Consider the following 15,868-nt stretch of genomic DNA (forward strand, 5'->3'; position numbering starts at 1 on the left):
AATTCAGCATCATGTCTTTGTCATCCAGTCAGTAAAAAATCAGCTATAGCAGAAGTCATAAATTTAACCTGTATCAAGAGTGATGGAGATATATGCAAATGAATAAGTGCAATAAAAGAATCTTCAACTGAAAATGCCTCACTGAAAGTAAGCTGCCTGACATGGTTGTCTTTAATCAATGTTTCAGTGACAACTTTGCTGGAGAAAAGACACTGGTATCCAGGCAACATTGGTAATAGCAGAGCTACCTAGCTTTAGAAAAGAAAGAGGACATAAACCAGGAAAGAAGCAGCATCAACCCAAGGCAGTGCAGAAATTAATTACTGCTCTGTCTCCCTGCTGCCATAGCTCTCCCAAACCCCACCTCAGCCCACCTAGGCAGTCACTGTCACAGCAAAGACCTGTTGCTTAATGAACTGATGCCTCAGTGATGGTTTGGGGTTTTCTTCGAGTACCCTGTTGTCTGGGCTCTCTGCATTCAGCAGAGATCTAGTAAATGCAGTCTCAGGTTCAATTCCAGTGTTGGCATCCAATTTGGGGTGAGATGAGTTATGCCTAAAATTCCACTGCCTACTTCTCTGGAGATGACAAATGGCAGCTTGGGGGGATTACAACCTCTGAGGCTGGCAGTGGGCACAGGGAGGCACTGGAACGCAGCCAGATAACGAAACTTGTCACTCAACCTGTCATCCACTTTTTAATAATGCATTCAAATGCAGCAAGCTCTTTCTCCAGAGATAGCTGGTAATGCACAAGAGATCATGAGCTTAACAGAATGTATGTATAATTAATGCTCTTCATGATGTGTAATATGTAGAGGAATCTAAAAATAGGAGAGGTTTTAAGAACATATATTAGGCCATCTGGGATTGGAGGAAAAACTGAAGTAGGAGGGGAGGTGCAACACCAAGGTGAGAAGAGTGAGACCCAGGAGAGACTGAACACAAAAGACAACTGTCCCTGTGGATAAGCCACCAACACTTCATATGCATTCAAGTGAAGAAGAAAAGCAAATGGGGTAAATCTAAGTGAAGAAGTACAGAACAGTTACACAGACCCGATGAGATGCTAGAGAACATACATGACTGATCAGAAGCCTGGCAAACTCTGGTTATTACCTTCAGGGCTGAATCTGAAGCAATTTATGGTAGCACAGCCAAGAGAGCACCTCGTTATTACACACTGGCTAACACAGTATTTAATTTTATTTTTATTTTGTTAATTTTCTGGGATTTAAGCTCCATAAGTTTGACTTTTAAATAGTCTTTTATGTTAGTCAATTTGCAGGGTGGGTTTCAACCAGGTTAAATCAAAGAAACCAAGGGCAGATCATCTTGACACAGACAGTGGCTCACTAGAAATGATGGGCCAGAGAAAGAGGGGTATGAAGGGAGCCTGTAAGCCCCAGGAGCGCAGGCTGGCATTTGCTCGCTTTGCCTTCTGCTGGCTTTGCAGCTTTCCCTGGCCAGCAAGACAAACGGCAGGCACCAAAGTGTACTCCAGGAGCCCAGTGAGAAATGTACAGCCCTCACAGCTGCTCTGCCCCTCTTCTTTAACTCCTTTGGGCTCCAGCTTACAGTCTCAGGTGCATTTAGCTGCTTAAGACATTAACTCCTCCAGAAAAGGCAGTTTAAGACAATATGCTAGATGGCCAACACATTCCCTCCACCAGCTCCTCTCTGCCTGGTGGCCTCTGAGCTGACCCTGCTGTGAGCAGGAGGTTGGGTTAGGGGCTTCCTGAGGTCCCTTCCAACCTGAGTTATCCTAGGACCCTGTGAACCCTTGGCAGAAGAGTAAGTGGGCATCCAGAGGCCAAGCTAAGCCTACTGGATATAGGAGTTAAAGCCCTTACTGCATCCCAAATTCAGCTCCTAAATGCGGCCCTGCTGAAACCCTTGGGCTCAGCTCTCCAGACTCTCCACTCCTTTCCCACTGTCCCTCAGACCACAGGCAAGGTGCCTCCCATCTCCCCACTTCTCCTCATTACCAGTGATGTTACACCCTCGCACTTTCCTCCTAGCCCGCTTTCCCATCACCATGATTTTGCCCCATCACTGCAGTGTGAGTCTAACTTCCTACCACCCAGCCCCAATTTTCTCTTTCCCAAGCCAGGGTCCTCTTGCTCACCCTCTGTCACAGAAGTTGTGTACCTCTTCCTCCTACACCATTATACTGATGTGGGAAATAAATCACTGAACGTTATGTTCAACTCCACGAATTAATAGATGGAGGAACCTGGGCAACTGCTGTGCTGAAAAGTTTTAATGTGTCTTTGCAACTGTTCATTTGTTTGGTGGTTGTTTTTTTTTTTTAAAAGCTATAGACAGTTATAGAGATTGAGATCTGTGTTAGAGTGAGGAATAGTCTCTTTTTTTTAATTGGTCAGCAAGAGAATACAACAATACAGAAATACAGACAAAAAATTGTGTTGAAGTGTAAGCTGGCAACAAAACAAGCAATTTATCATTGTTCAGAAGCCTCATTGGTTTTGAACCACTGGTTTTAGCAATACAGCACATAACTAACTCTAAGCTCGAATTGTCAGCCTGTAAGTCATTGAAGCAAAGACTGCATCCCTGGTTGTCTGAGAAGACTTGTACACTTTTGGGTGAATCAGAACATTTTTAGCTTTTTAACTAATTATTAAGGTAAAATTTTCAAAACTAGGTACAGATCCTACTCCCAGTGAGAGTGGTGGCAGATAGCCTGCTAGATCAAGAGAAAGGCAGAAAATCTGGGAGATGATCTGTTAAAGATTAAACCTTACAGAACCAACACATCCTAATGAAATCCTCGAGTTCATTTCATGCCTTGATTGCGTCATGCTTATATTAATATCCACAAATTGAGAAGTAAATAGGTCCTGTAAAATATCTGTATCTATATGACAGAGCCTTTCTGAAGGCTCATGAAACTCTTCAATCTGGAAATGCAGCGTTAGTATTTCAAATGAAAAATATTATGACGTGGCACTACATCAAAATAATGATAAATAAAAGCTATTGCGTAGAAAATAGGACAAAAAGAGTTTGTTCAGGAGCTTAATTGTTAGGTTGAAACAACTTCATCTTCTCATACATCAGCAGAAAACAGGCTGTTTTGTATTAATTATTGAATGAATATATATTCACCATATATTGAATGAATATATATTCACATTATTGAATGAATATATATTTACTGCAGCATATGAATTTCAATTTAAATTGAAAAAATGGTAGAAAATGTCCATTTTCTGCATGATATGCAATTAAGTGCCTTAAGGGAGGGCTGTAACAGTCCTACACATAGCTTAGTCATCTGCTCATTCTCTTAGGAGAGTGATCGTTTATGATTATCTCCGTATGTAGGTTTTCTCCAGCACAAATAGAAATAAAGAGTAGTGTGATATGTGGGTTCTGCCACTAGCAGACATTGAATGGTGAGAACCCAGCTCACAAAACAACTCCTCTGCCTCCTAGACATGAAAGCTGCAGTTAGGATTGTTTCTTGTTTGTCTCTTTAAGAAAGGGATAATACACAATCATCACAGATGTTAAAGATAGAAAATATATACTGCTCCATAGAGTGCATTTCTGTATTTTGTCTAAGCCAGCCTTAAAAAAATCTAATGAAGGAGTGTCCATCACTTATTTTTCCTACCCAAAACTATTTCACAAATAAGTATATTTCATTATTAAGTTGTTTTCCTGGTATTGAGTCTATTTATGAATCTCATCTTTTTACTTCTATTTTTATTGTCAGGTTTTACACTAAATAATTCCTTTCATAACTGTTCATAACTTCAAATACTAGTATATCCTTCCTTTTCCTCTCTTCAATTCTTAGATGAGCTTTATGTACTATTTTAAATAGATTAGTACTCTCCTCACAAATGCATAGTCTGCTCTTACTACTTCTGTCTTGTCCAATAGTTTCCAATAAAAACACAAAATTTAATATTTGCCTCAAATGTTTGTTCTGTTAAGCTTAACTGATTCAGTCAGGTAAAGGCATTTAAACCCACCCATTTTGCAGAATACTTTTGTACCCATTTCACTGGTGGTCCGGATGAAATACTGGAGGAGTACTAGTGATGATTTGAAGACTATTGTTTAATGTTTGCACCTCTCCCAGTTTGTGCAACAAGAAAAACATTTCACTTTGAGACCAAGCGTTTACGCTGTTTTATGCAACTTAAGGGTCTGCCTCCATCTAATGGAGCAGTTTAAGCTCACCCTGTTGATTTTGCACTAAATCTGTTGAGTAGTGCTCAAGGTGTGAGGATGCAGTTGCTGCCGGTCACATTTTAAGATGTGACCTTAAAGTATCCTTTATACAGACAGACCCTCAGTCTACCTTCCAAGCTGAAAAGATTCAGCACCATCACAGTACAGAAGCACTTGGAGATGTTTTAATCCATCCCCAAACTCAAGCTATTGTAGTCTGCCACACAATCAGGAAGATCTGGAGAGGTGATGAGGCAGGTAGTTCATTTGATCACTGCAGCTCAAATGAGCAGGAGGTTAAGGGGGTAGAGAATGGGGAGCAGGCCTTCCTGGGCAAGTACCAGTATTTCCTCAGGGGATCCAGAGGCTGCACACTAAGAAGGGGACAAGAAAAAAGGCTGAACTGATGAGATTGCTGGTCATGAGAGGAATGTGGTTTAGCTGAAGGGTAGTGTGAAAAAATTAGAAAAAAAAGTGCCCAAGCATTTTTATTAAGCATATTCAGAAGGAAAGGAGCTGGTTTGGAGAAAGGAGCTGTGCTCACAGCCTTGGAGCAGACTGAAATATCTCTCTCCCATTCAAAGGGCTACTGGGGAGGACAGAAGGACAGGGAGCACAGATGATCCCTAATGCCCATGCACAAAGCACGAGGACAGGCAAGTCCATGTGCACTCTGCAGGCACTGACAGATAAATCACAGCTGGTTTTGAGTGTCCATAGCACCATCTCCATGGTGGAGTCTGCATATAGACAATTCATGCCTGAGAAGCAACCTGCCCTGAGACTATTGGCTTAAAACCTCCTTTATCTTTTCCTGCCTACGTCTCAGATACACTGTCTTGCTTAAGGGAAGGGCAGGAGCTCGAGGAAATCCAGTCTGCTGACCTACAGTGGGTCATTTTGGGGTAGACAGGGGAGAGGATCCAGGTGTGAGAAGGATGGATGCATTTAGACCTGATGGGACCTGAGTCTCCTTCAGGGCCAGAGCTCTGTGTCAGGGAGGATTAATACAGATTTGGAGAAACTTAAAGAATACCTGTATGCATAGCCAGAGTTGAACAGAGAGCTAGCTCTGCCCAAGACATCTGGGAAAAAATTCGTCACAGCTAATTGACTACTCAAACCTATTCTTAGTTTATATGGTAGATATTAATGGTGCACTGAATACAAAGAAAGATATTACAGAATTTAGTCAGTTGGTGCTTGACCTCTTGATAGCTATCCTGCACACTGAACATGTAACATTTCTAACATGATTAAATATTAGTACTGGAAAAGTGGTGGACAAAACATGAAACATTTTTTCCCCATGATTCATGCCAATATCCTACTAAAAAAAGCAAGCCAAATATCAGAGGAACTGCTCAAAAGAGAGACCATTAAGGTGAGCTTAATTCTGGAAAATGGATTATAGGTCATGCACACTGCAGAGAGAAGGAAGAACCCTGAAAATCCTTTTGTTGCATCTTCTAGACAAGTACAAATAAAGTATTTTTAAAATAGTCTGGTGAATATTTCCTAGTTCTCATTAGTAACAGAGTTCTCAAAATCCCAAGTTCTTGGGCCACAAAGATGTTACATTACAGTGAGTGGGAGAAATCCATTTCTACAAGAATATCTAAGAATCTTTTTCCTAAAGCACCATCAGGGATATCAGTTTTCAAAGCCTAAAGCAATTTCTTGCCCCACAGCTATTTAGAATGAGCATATAAAAATGCAAAGGGATCTCAACATCAGTCTAAGCGAGTTAAGTGTAAACCAGCTCTCTACAGAATGATGAAAACTGCAGAAGAAATGATCTCTGATACCACTGGCCTCTCCTCATCCCCACCTCCACCCCCAAGTTATTTCTGCAGACAAAAGCAAGACAATGAGCTAAAAACCACAGCAGCCTAAAATTACCCGAGCTACATGTAAAACATGATTTTTAATTTTTAAGTATAAAAAGCTTTTTAATGATCACATTAAACATGTATTACTCCTCCACTTTAAAATTAAAAATTTACCAATTTCTCCTCTTGAAGAAAACAACTGCTGTCTTCTCAAACTATTTAAAACCCTCAACAGATGTAGAGCTTGCATCATTGCAACCACACACAGAAATACTTCCACTGTGTAAGAAGAAAAATATAGTCTTTGTAGCTTAATTCTAAGAAAAAAAAATAAAATCTACTGGTGTCATGCCAATTCATGGTCTGTGGTGCTGGATTCTTTCTAAAATCAGCCATCAGAAACACCCAGCTCAATAGAATGAGGCACAAACTTTTCACTATTTAATTGGTACCGGGTTAAATGCAAAATTCAGTTGGATGCAGTTAAATGTGGTAGCAGAGCATAATAGATGTTGGCTCCATCTATTTTAAGATGCAGGATGCTTCCCGTCTCAGAGGTCTGGAGACATATGATGGGTACAGCCCAAATCTGTTCTGGGCAGAGACTCCAGTCTGCCTTATCCTCCTCCAAACCCCTGGTTTCCAAGCAAAGGAAACTTTCCATGCAGACCCAGAGTGATGGAGATCTTTAGAGAATCCCCTAGATGACTGGGCATACTGCAAAGCACCTTTCCCCTCAGTACACCATAGGTACTGGGTACCCAATATCAGTGAGAGTCAGCTGACAGGGATGTGCTGACACCAAATCTGGAAAAAAAATGCTTATCAGAAGGGTGGACTTAGGGTTCAGATACAGATTTTGAGTTTGTTATCAAGTGCTTGATTTCTTCATTTAAAAAATTAACTTATGAAAGACACACAATCAACAATACCTCAAATCAACTGCCAACTAGACTGTACAAAGTCCACCCTCCACTACCTAAACCAAGCCACAACTTAATGAGAAAAATATTGCCTGATCTTTTAAATTGGAAGACCTGCTGCCTAAACTATCCTTTGCCCCATTGTTAGCAGATGATGCACATGTGTCTTGGTCAGTTTGTCATTGCCCTAAATGAAGAACTCTTCTAAAATTAAAAGGATGATCTCTCTCTCTGGCTTTAATTTCAGAAGACAGGAAAGTATCTAGTGGTAGGAAGTGTTACTGGGAAGTTATTGTTGTAATTGGCTGCCTACATCATTTTTACTTTCCCTTCCTTAAGGGAATGTTTGCTAGACTAAATAAAATTTCAGATATCTCTATTGTTTGGGCTATGAAATGGATACTGTCAGCTGATATATGGGAATGGAATATAAAATATTAAAGTACTTTCTGGGGTCTTCCAGGATAAGCAATTTGGGTCAGTTAAAAAAGAAAAAAAAAAAGTGGATTAGAATTTTGATAAGATATAACAGTTAGGAGAATGGTTTCTTGGTGTTTGTTATAAGTAAGGGGAAATGGAGAACGGAGGAAACACGCAACATTTCTTTGCATATTGCAAAGGTAAAGAAGGAATTTGCCCAGATAAAAATCAGCCCTAAATGTGACCTCTTCTTTGCAACAGTTTAATAACTCATGGAGTTTTTTCCCTTCCCACTGCTTCTCACTTCTTCTTTCTAGTTTTCTATATTTGCATTTTATTCAGTTTGGGCAACAAATTCGATTGGTCAATGTTCCTTTATATTCAGAGACATCTGGAAATGTCTACTATTGTTAAAGATATAACTACCGCCATGAAAATCACACCAGGATTTGTCATATTAATTTACATTTTCATCTCAGGTAATATCTCATTCCTTTCTTTGAGAAATCTTTCCTATAATGGTGAACTACTGTGGCTTTATATCTCATTCTCCAAAATTCTGCAATAGTTTAACATTAAAGGTTACAGTAAATTGCCTGCAGTTTCCTTCCCCCAATATCTCTTTGCTAAATTGCACCCATATATTGTTGGCTGCCTCCTTCCACTTCAGCCAGGCAGTCCACCGGGAAGAGAATTCATTTTTCTACCTTCCCATGGAGAATCACTCACTGCAATGTCACTTCCAAGCATGAAACTAGTAGCTAGAGACAGACCATGAAATGTTATCACTTGTCAATAGCAAGCAAATGGGCTCCAGTGTATGCAGAGCTGTTGTGATATCTCAGCCCTAGATGTTTCAGCTGTGGATATGGAGCAACTTGATTAAGGGATACAGCTGCACTCTGTATTCCTGCTTTCACAGCCTCTGTACAATATTGCCCTGTCCACTCTGCTTTGCTTTAACACAATATGATAACATATTTTAAAATATATGTTTCTTTATGAAAGAAACAGACATCTCACACCTGTCAATGCCTTAATTACAAAGAAACCACATGAAGTAGAGAGTAAGTTCATATCAAATGGGTCCTAAGGATAAGAATTCTGCTAAAGTCCAATTAAGCTGCACATGAAGGAACAACTGAACAACTTTGATAACGTCCATAAATGAGCTAAACATTTCAGGAAATCTCTAGGCCCTTTTTGTCACACACTGCAGAAAGTCAAGCAAGTTTGCCCATGTCAGCATGAATCATGGTGATGGACAGGGGACAGGGAGCAGAAACTGCTTGGTGTGACGATAACAAAGAAAACATGTTGTAGGTACTCAGGATCAGACCACAGCTCTATGCAGTCAGCAGGATGCCAGCCTCCCACTTCGAGGGCTTGCAGAGCTGGTAACACCGGTACAGCACTGGGTGACCAACTGGCAGGAACTAGCAGAGCACAGAGTGGCAAAAATGACAAAACTATAGAAAAAGAAAGATATTAGAAGAGTCTCTTGAGTTAAAGGGTTTGTGTTCAACTGTCAGCTCATGTAATTATATAAATAATTTCTTTTCAAACCACAAAACTAACATTTTCCCCTTGTGTTCCTGCTGCAGCTCCTGTGGTATTATTCCTCTAGTCACAAACAAGTATGTACCCAAGCAAGAAATGGCAAACCATCTCACCTATGACAGATACACATCCCAGTGGAGCAACAAGGGCAACAGGGGCAAATCCGTAGGCTGTGACATTGCCCACCTCTCCAAGCCCCAGGAGGGTAATCCCACACCACCATAGCTTGCTTGTGTAGTAGGGCTTCAGCTCTGTTTCACAAGCCAGTCGGAGATGAGCGCATTTCTAGAAAATTAATTATTAGGAACAGACATGAAAAGAAAGGCTTCCATTGTGTTCTTATGTCTGACAAAAGTGGAATAATTAAAGGGGCTGTCAACTTCAAATTCCAGGTGTGTCAAGGTTTTCTTTTTAAACATGACTTTCAGCTTGTTGTTGCAGACACACTGCTTTGTGTTAACTCGGTGCTGCTTCAGATGCGTGCTTTCTTAACCATGGTGGAAATTACTGAAAAATTAGACCTCTGAATAAACCTGAAAAATATGAATTGAATACTAGCTAGTGCTTCCTAGCTATCACTGCGCACCTCTGTTCTTCTCTCAAAGCAAAGCTCAGCAGCTGTGCTCTGAATCTGGAAACACTCAAGGGCAGGAGATGGGGCAGAATCAGACTGTGGCAACAGACCGCGAGAAGGGGACCAGGCAACTTGGTGCTTCTGCTCCATGATACATATCCTTGCCAGAAATACAATTTCAAAAGGAAAAAGGCAGCACGCACTTACTTAATCACATCTGCTGTAGGGAGGACTCTAAATTAATTAGGTAGAATTTAGGATTTGGCTACAATCTTCTGTTTGACCTTAGAAGAAGATCTCAGGTAAAGCATTATTTTCAGAAGGAAAACCAGCTATACCTGTATCAATAGGTATAATATATACTCAAGTAATACTTCATCAACATTTCTTGTTGGAGAAGGTATCATTGACACATGTAATTGTTGTCTCTCTGGCTGTACAGCAAGAACCTGTATATAACAGGATAATTTGACTTTGATCACACTGGTCTTCTGAAACAGAGTCCAGGCAGTCTCCATCAGGAAGGTGTCATGATTGGGAAGGATGCAATGTTTACCACATTAGTTCTGCAGAATAGTTTCCTTTCTCAGATTCCTCACCAGCCTCTCTGCACATGGGTCAAAAAGTTGGAAACCAAATGATACGGTTATTGTAGTATAAATAGTGGTAAATTACATTTTTCTCTCCATCAGTTGATATTTGATTTTGGAAGTCTCCCTGCAGAGCCCCAGGGAAGTTGTAAACATACTCCCATTCTACTCTGTAGGCTATGCTACAGAGTATGGGCCAAACAGTAAGGTCTGTGATACACCATAGTCTCAGTCGTTCCTCTTTTTGAGAGGATGCAGCACATTAGTGCAGCTTCATGCTGTGGAACATGTTCAGGGGATGAAATTCTAGGAAGTTTAGCCCTCCAAGGAGAAAAGGAGCATAAGGAAATCAAAATTCCCTGAGCTACAGACCGGCAGTTCACAGTAACATCCAGGATTTTGCATGTTCCATTTTTATAAACAAAAACAAAAAAAGCCCAATAAAGATCCAATTGAAATGAATATTAAATAATATTGAAATTAATATTAAATAATATTCAAATCAAGAATCCAAATTTCTGCTGAAAACCAAATAGGACGAGTTCTTAACTGAATCCTTAACTCTGGTTTCTCCCTAGATTCTTGTAGGAATAACTCTTGGGGGCACAGCGTGATGGAAAAGATGCAATGAACACAGGAGGGTGAGCTCAGCAGCTCCCCTACAGCCTTCTTTCTCCAGATGTCTGCCGCCTTTGCATAGTAATGTGTGTGGATGGTATTTTGGTGGAGGCTGTTTATAATCCAGCTGAAATACGTTGTAAATGGTGGGCTGTTCTTTAGCTGACAACCAGCTAGAGGGAAGAGAGGCGGGATAACTGACTGCATGGTGGGAGAGGGAGAGAGAACAATAAAATTTGGTCTGTCCATTTAATATGAGTGTGAAAATAAATGTTGAGATGTAGGGAAAGTCATTATTCATATTTATAAGATACTGTAACTAAATGGAGAAGAACCTATTTTAAAGCATAAATAAAAATTTCAGTTGAAACTGTCTGTCAAGTGGCAATGCAGAGCTATCGGGTTTTCCCAAACAGCATTTAAAATGCTGGAAGATTGTTCAAATCCAGTAAATGCTGTTAATGATTACAAGTCAATAGAAGTCTGTCTGCATGCTTCAGTACATCCCCTGGCAAAGCATCCACTTTGGCACTCAGTGCCCTCAGCAGACAAAAGCTATGAAGTCTGAACAACCTCATTATTATGGGCTGGACTGAATTTCCACTTCACCAACAAGAATTTTTCTGTTGAAACAGAGCCTGTCCTAGTACTGTCACCATCAGCAAGTTGGAACTCATATTGGAGAAGCATCAGTCATCTCAACCTGCCTGCCATCTCTGGCTAAACAGATTTCTTTCTATGGGATTCTCCAACTAGAGATACTTAAAATAGAAGGGAATCATTAAAGAACCTCCCAGCATTAATATAATGGGTTATTATGAATAGAAGATTTCATATTCCATAGCTCTCTGTTTTATCCTTCACAGAAGAAACAAGAAATAGCATTATATGAGACATATACAACTCAAAATACAAGCTAGCAAAAATACTTTTTCTGGACAACTTACACAACATCTTCTGCACTTTAAAAACTTTTGTTAGAAGACCTAAAAATACCATGAAGTCTACAAGATACAGATTACAATCAATTATTTAACTTTCTACTGAGTATGTATTCTAATTATTAATACAGAAAGGATTTTATAAATCTCATCCTACAACCCTTTGCCATAGTTGTAAGGTCAGCACCTCCCATTGCTTTTATGATGTAAAATAATATTTACTCAGATTATTTCATCCTAATTGCAGAAGGAAAACTAAATTGGTCAAAGTTGTTTTGGGGCCCAATATTACAAAAAACTTTATGTTTCTATGCATTTGATTACATTAATCATTTCATTAAGCAGCGCCTAAGACCTTGTGGTCAAGTCCATTTTAGATTTTGACACTCTGAGACAGGTTCATGTGATGTCCAGTGGGACCAGAAGCAGGTCACAGCTGGTATTTCCTTATGGCACATTACAAGGAGGAGGAGGAGTTATGAATTTTTATTCTGTTCCCATATGAGAATCACAGCACAGAACAGGTTGAGAGCTATCATACTGCTAACAACTACAGCAGGGCACTGTTAAACTACAGTTAAAGAGAGGGAATGTTTATTAAATGCAACTAAATTTGTATTTTGAACTTCACCATAAAAACAAATTGTAACATAAGTTACTTGCTAAATATAAACAACTCTGAATAAAGAGAAATCATTTCATACCTGTATATTCAAAGAGACACTAATCAGAAAATTTGAAGCAGCAGCAAGTAAAACTCCCAAGAGCTGAGTCTGCAAGATCACAAAACAAAGAAATACAAAAATACTTCTTTTTAGTTTAAGAAGAACAATACAATGGTGGTTTTCTGATAGCACATTATAACCCAATCAAAAACAAATTATTGCACTTTTCAGTCACTGACTTCAGGCTGCACTGATAAAAAATGTCTCTGCACGGTTGACTAGGGCTTAAGTAGTAAACAGCTGGGAATGGAGAGGGCATCCCAGTGCAGGAGGTGGTTTTGCTGTCCTTCAGTAGAACACCTTCTTAAATCTCATGAAAGAAAAAACTAGAGAGGTCTCACTTGAACACTACACACAGGTATTCTTCTTTTCCAAAAAAAGGACCTGTTTTGTTACATAATCCAGAAGGAAAATCAACAGCAATCAAACTGTTCATATTGGAACACAATTATCTTACGTGTTAACATATCTGCTATTTGACAGGGCAGCAGGGAACATAGGTCTCCTGACAGTTTCTTTACTGTATTGTGTTATTTCATCAAATTCTTTTCTAATCAGCCTGTCTAAGTTTCAGTAAGATTTGCAAACTTTCTATGAAGCTGAGAAATTAAAAACATTCAAGCAGGATTCATTATTTTGGAAAGCAGCCATTTAAAGATGCAATTTCAGCAATCTCAAATAACAGGTACATGGTAGAGCTCCCTGTCTGCTTTCAAAATGTTCTAACACTTTGTATATTGTCATAAGTGTGTTCAAGACCCTTTCAAGGTCACTGCTATGGTGCTGTGAGGAGCCCCATTAGCTTGTAGAGAAGACAAACATACTATCAGTGGTTTTTATAAACAAGGTCTTGGTAACATAACCCAGCATAACTATTGCTTGCAAGCTGTAAAGCTGCATCCAACTCAGTGCTCACAGCCTCCTCAGCTTTCATGACTCCTCCAAGAAGGTCCCTGAGCGCCTATGAACAGGCAGTGCCTACCAGCCACAGAGACTGTTGCCCTTCAGCATTTATAAAGAACAATATGTGTTCCAGCAAGCTCTTGGAGGGGAAGGTTATTGTTGTGGTTAGGTAACTCCCAGACGAGGAAAGAGCACCCCCAAAAGTGTGAAGAAACAACAGCCTTATTACAAATGGATGATAATATTCTTATTTAAGCGCCATAGCTGAATGCAACTGCCTCCAGCCCATGCATTTCTGTAGTGGCTTAGACTCAGAAGGAGAAGCAGACAACAGAATTGCTCTGGGTGAAATGCTTGGCTGGCTGCCAGGTGTCACCAAGACGTGACTGACAGGTACAAGGGGATGCAGAGAGGGGAATGCAGGAGGTGAGAGAGCTCCCTTTGCTCACACACCTCTATGCTAAGTATTGCAGCACCAGTGCCACAGCCTGTGTACAAGAGGCGTTCAATGAGAAGAATTGCTCAAGAGTTTTGCCCATACCCTCTAGCGCCTGGCCACTGGAGGTCCTTCCCATCTTGCATCCCCTCCTTGCACCCCAGTATCCTCCAGTGGATGCTCCATCAGCGTGTCCTGGGCTCTCACGCACAGCGCATTTTCCATGCTCTGGGAACACCCCTCACTGGGAGCAGTGGGGAGTGTGTGACAAGACGTCTCAACACACCTCGGCACAGACGTCTCTGCTGAGATCAGGTGCTAACCGTTACAGGGACGCAAGGAGCCTTTGTAGCCTCCTTCCACACTGGGGAAATGCTGTCATATGGTCCCCACCCAGGATCCCACAAAAGTAGAGGGAATCGGTTTTCCTTCCTGAGGCTTCGATGCTGTAGCATTAAATTCTGAGCATTGATCTTGTGCAAAGTTTGACCACTTCACAGGTGGGTTATTTCAGGCCCCTCATCATCCTGCACACACAGCAGCTTCAATAAAACAGCAGTTAAATCAAAATTGTTTTCTTGGTCCCGAAGATTTGTTCTTTTCAAATGACAACATGCTCCCTTGTGAGGGGGTGGAGAAGTGGCCTCATCATGAAGCATTTAAGAAAGAGGAGACAGTAAGGAATAGAAAACAGAAACTGCCACCCCATTTACCCCATCATTTTATTGCTTTCACATCAGTAATTGTAATACATCCACACTACTCCCAGCAGAGAACCCAGTCTCTCTGCAGCTCTTTTCGTTTCAGTGGCCGATCCTACCCTATCCATAGGCTGCATCTATGGATAACCCTTTGATGCTTTACACACTGCATGGACAGGGACTCCAGAAGGAAATTTTCCAATGCCCTGCATCACTGGCATCCCCTCCAGAATAGCGACTGCTTTTGAACCACAGTGGTTGCTTTGTCAGGCACCTGTGAGCTTGGCTTAGATATCCTTGTGGGACACATAATATCTCTAACATGATGTATTGGCTTTGTGTGGCAAGGTTTTGGTAGCGGGTGGGGTTACAGGGGTGGCTTCTGTAAGAAGCTGCTGGAAGCTTCCCCTGTGTTCGACAGAGCCCATACCAGCCGGCTCTAAGATGGACCCGCTGCCGGCCAAGGCCGAGCCAATCAGCGATAGTGGTAACGCCTCTGTGATAACATTTTTAAGAAGGAAAAAAAAAGTTGGGACAGACGGTATTCGGCAGCCGGAGAGAGGAGTGAGAACATGTAAGAGAAACAACCCTGCGGACACCAAGGTCAGTGAAGAAGGAGGGGGAGGAGGTGCTCCAGGCGCCGGAGCAGAGATTCCCCTGCAGCCCGTGGTGAAGACCATGGTGAGGCAGGCTGTCCCCCTGCAGTCCATGGAGGTCCACGGTGGAGCAGATATCCACATGCAGCCCTGGGAGGACCCCACGCCGGAGCAGGTGGGTTCCCGAAGGAGGCTGTGACCCCATGGGAATCCCGCGCTGGAGCAGGCTCCTGGCAGGACCTGCGGATCTGTGGAGAGAGGAGCCCACAGAGCAGGTTTTCTGGCAGGACTTGTGACCCCATGGGGGACCCACACTGGAGCAGTCTGTGCCTGAAGGACTGCACACTGTGGAAAGGACCCATGCTGGAGCAGTTCGTGAAGAACTGCAGCCCGTGGGAAGGACCCACGTTGGAGAAGTTCGTGGAGGACTGTCTCCCGTGGGTGGGACCCCACGCTGGAGCAGGGGAAGAGTGTGATGAGTCCTCCCCCTGAGGAGGATGAAGCGGCAGAAAATAACGTGTGATGAACTGACCGTAAACCCCATCCCCGTCCCCCTGTGCCGCTGGGGGGTTGGTAGAGAATCCGGGAGTGAAGTTGTGCCCGGGGAGAAGGGACGGGTGGAGGGAAGGTGTTCTGATTTTTTTGATCATGGGGAGACTTACACAGCACCGGGCTTGCTAGCGACAGATGGTATCCAGCTATCTCAAAGGGGTAAAAGAATCCTCGCTCATGAGATGGCGGGGCTCATAGAGAGGGCTTTAAACTAGGTTTGAAGGGGGTAAGGGATAAAACTAGGTGCACCAGAGATGAGCCTGGGGGCAGCGTGCCAATGTTAGGGGTG

At 41.8% G+C, this 15,868-nt stretch overlaps 1 protein-coding gene across 1 annotated transcript in view; it reads right to left on the minus strand.

The window, feature by feature from the left end:
- NIPAL2 (NIPA like domain containing 2) overlaps window positions 1-15,868 on the minus strand; it is a 57,959-nt gene that overhangs the window by 22,722 nt on the left and 19,369 nt on the right. The window contains 2 exon segments of the mRNA XM_052788566.1: window positions 9,057-9,228; window positions 12,371-12,439. Of these exon segments, the coding sequence (XP_052644526.1) occupies window positions 9,057-9,228; window positions 12,371-12,439 (241 nt within the window).

The sequence above is a fragment of the Harpia harpyja genome, chromosome 5, assembly GCF_026419915.1.
Source record: "Harpia harpyja isolate bHarHar1 chromosome 5, bHarHar1 primary haplotype, whole genome shotgun sequence".
Lineage (NCBI taxonomy): Eukaryota > Metazoa > Chordata > Aves > Accipitriformes > Accipitridae > Harpia > Harpia harpyja.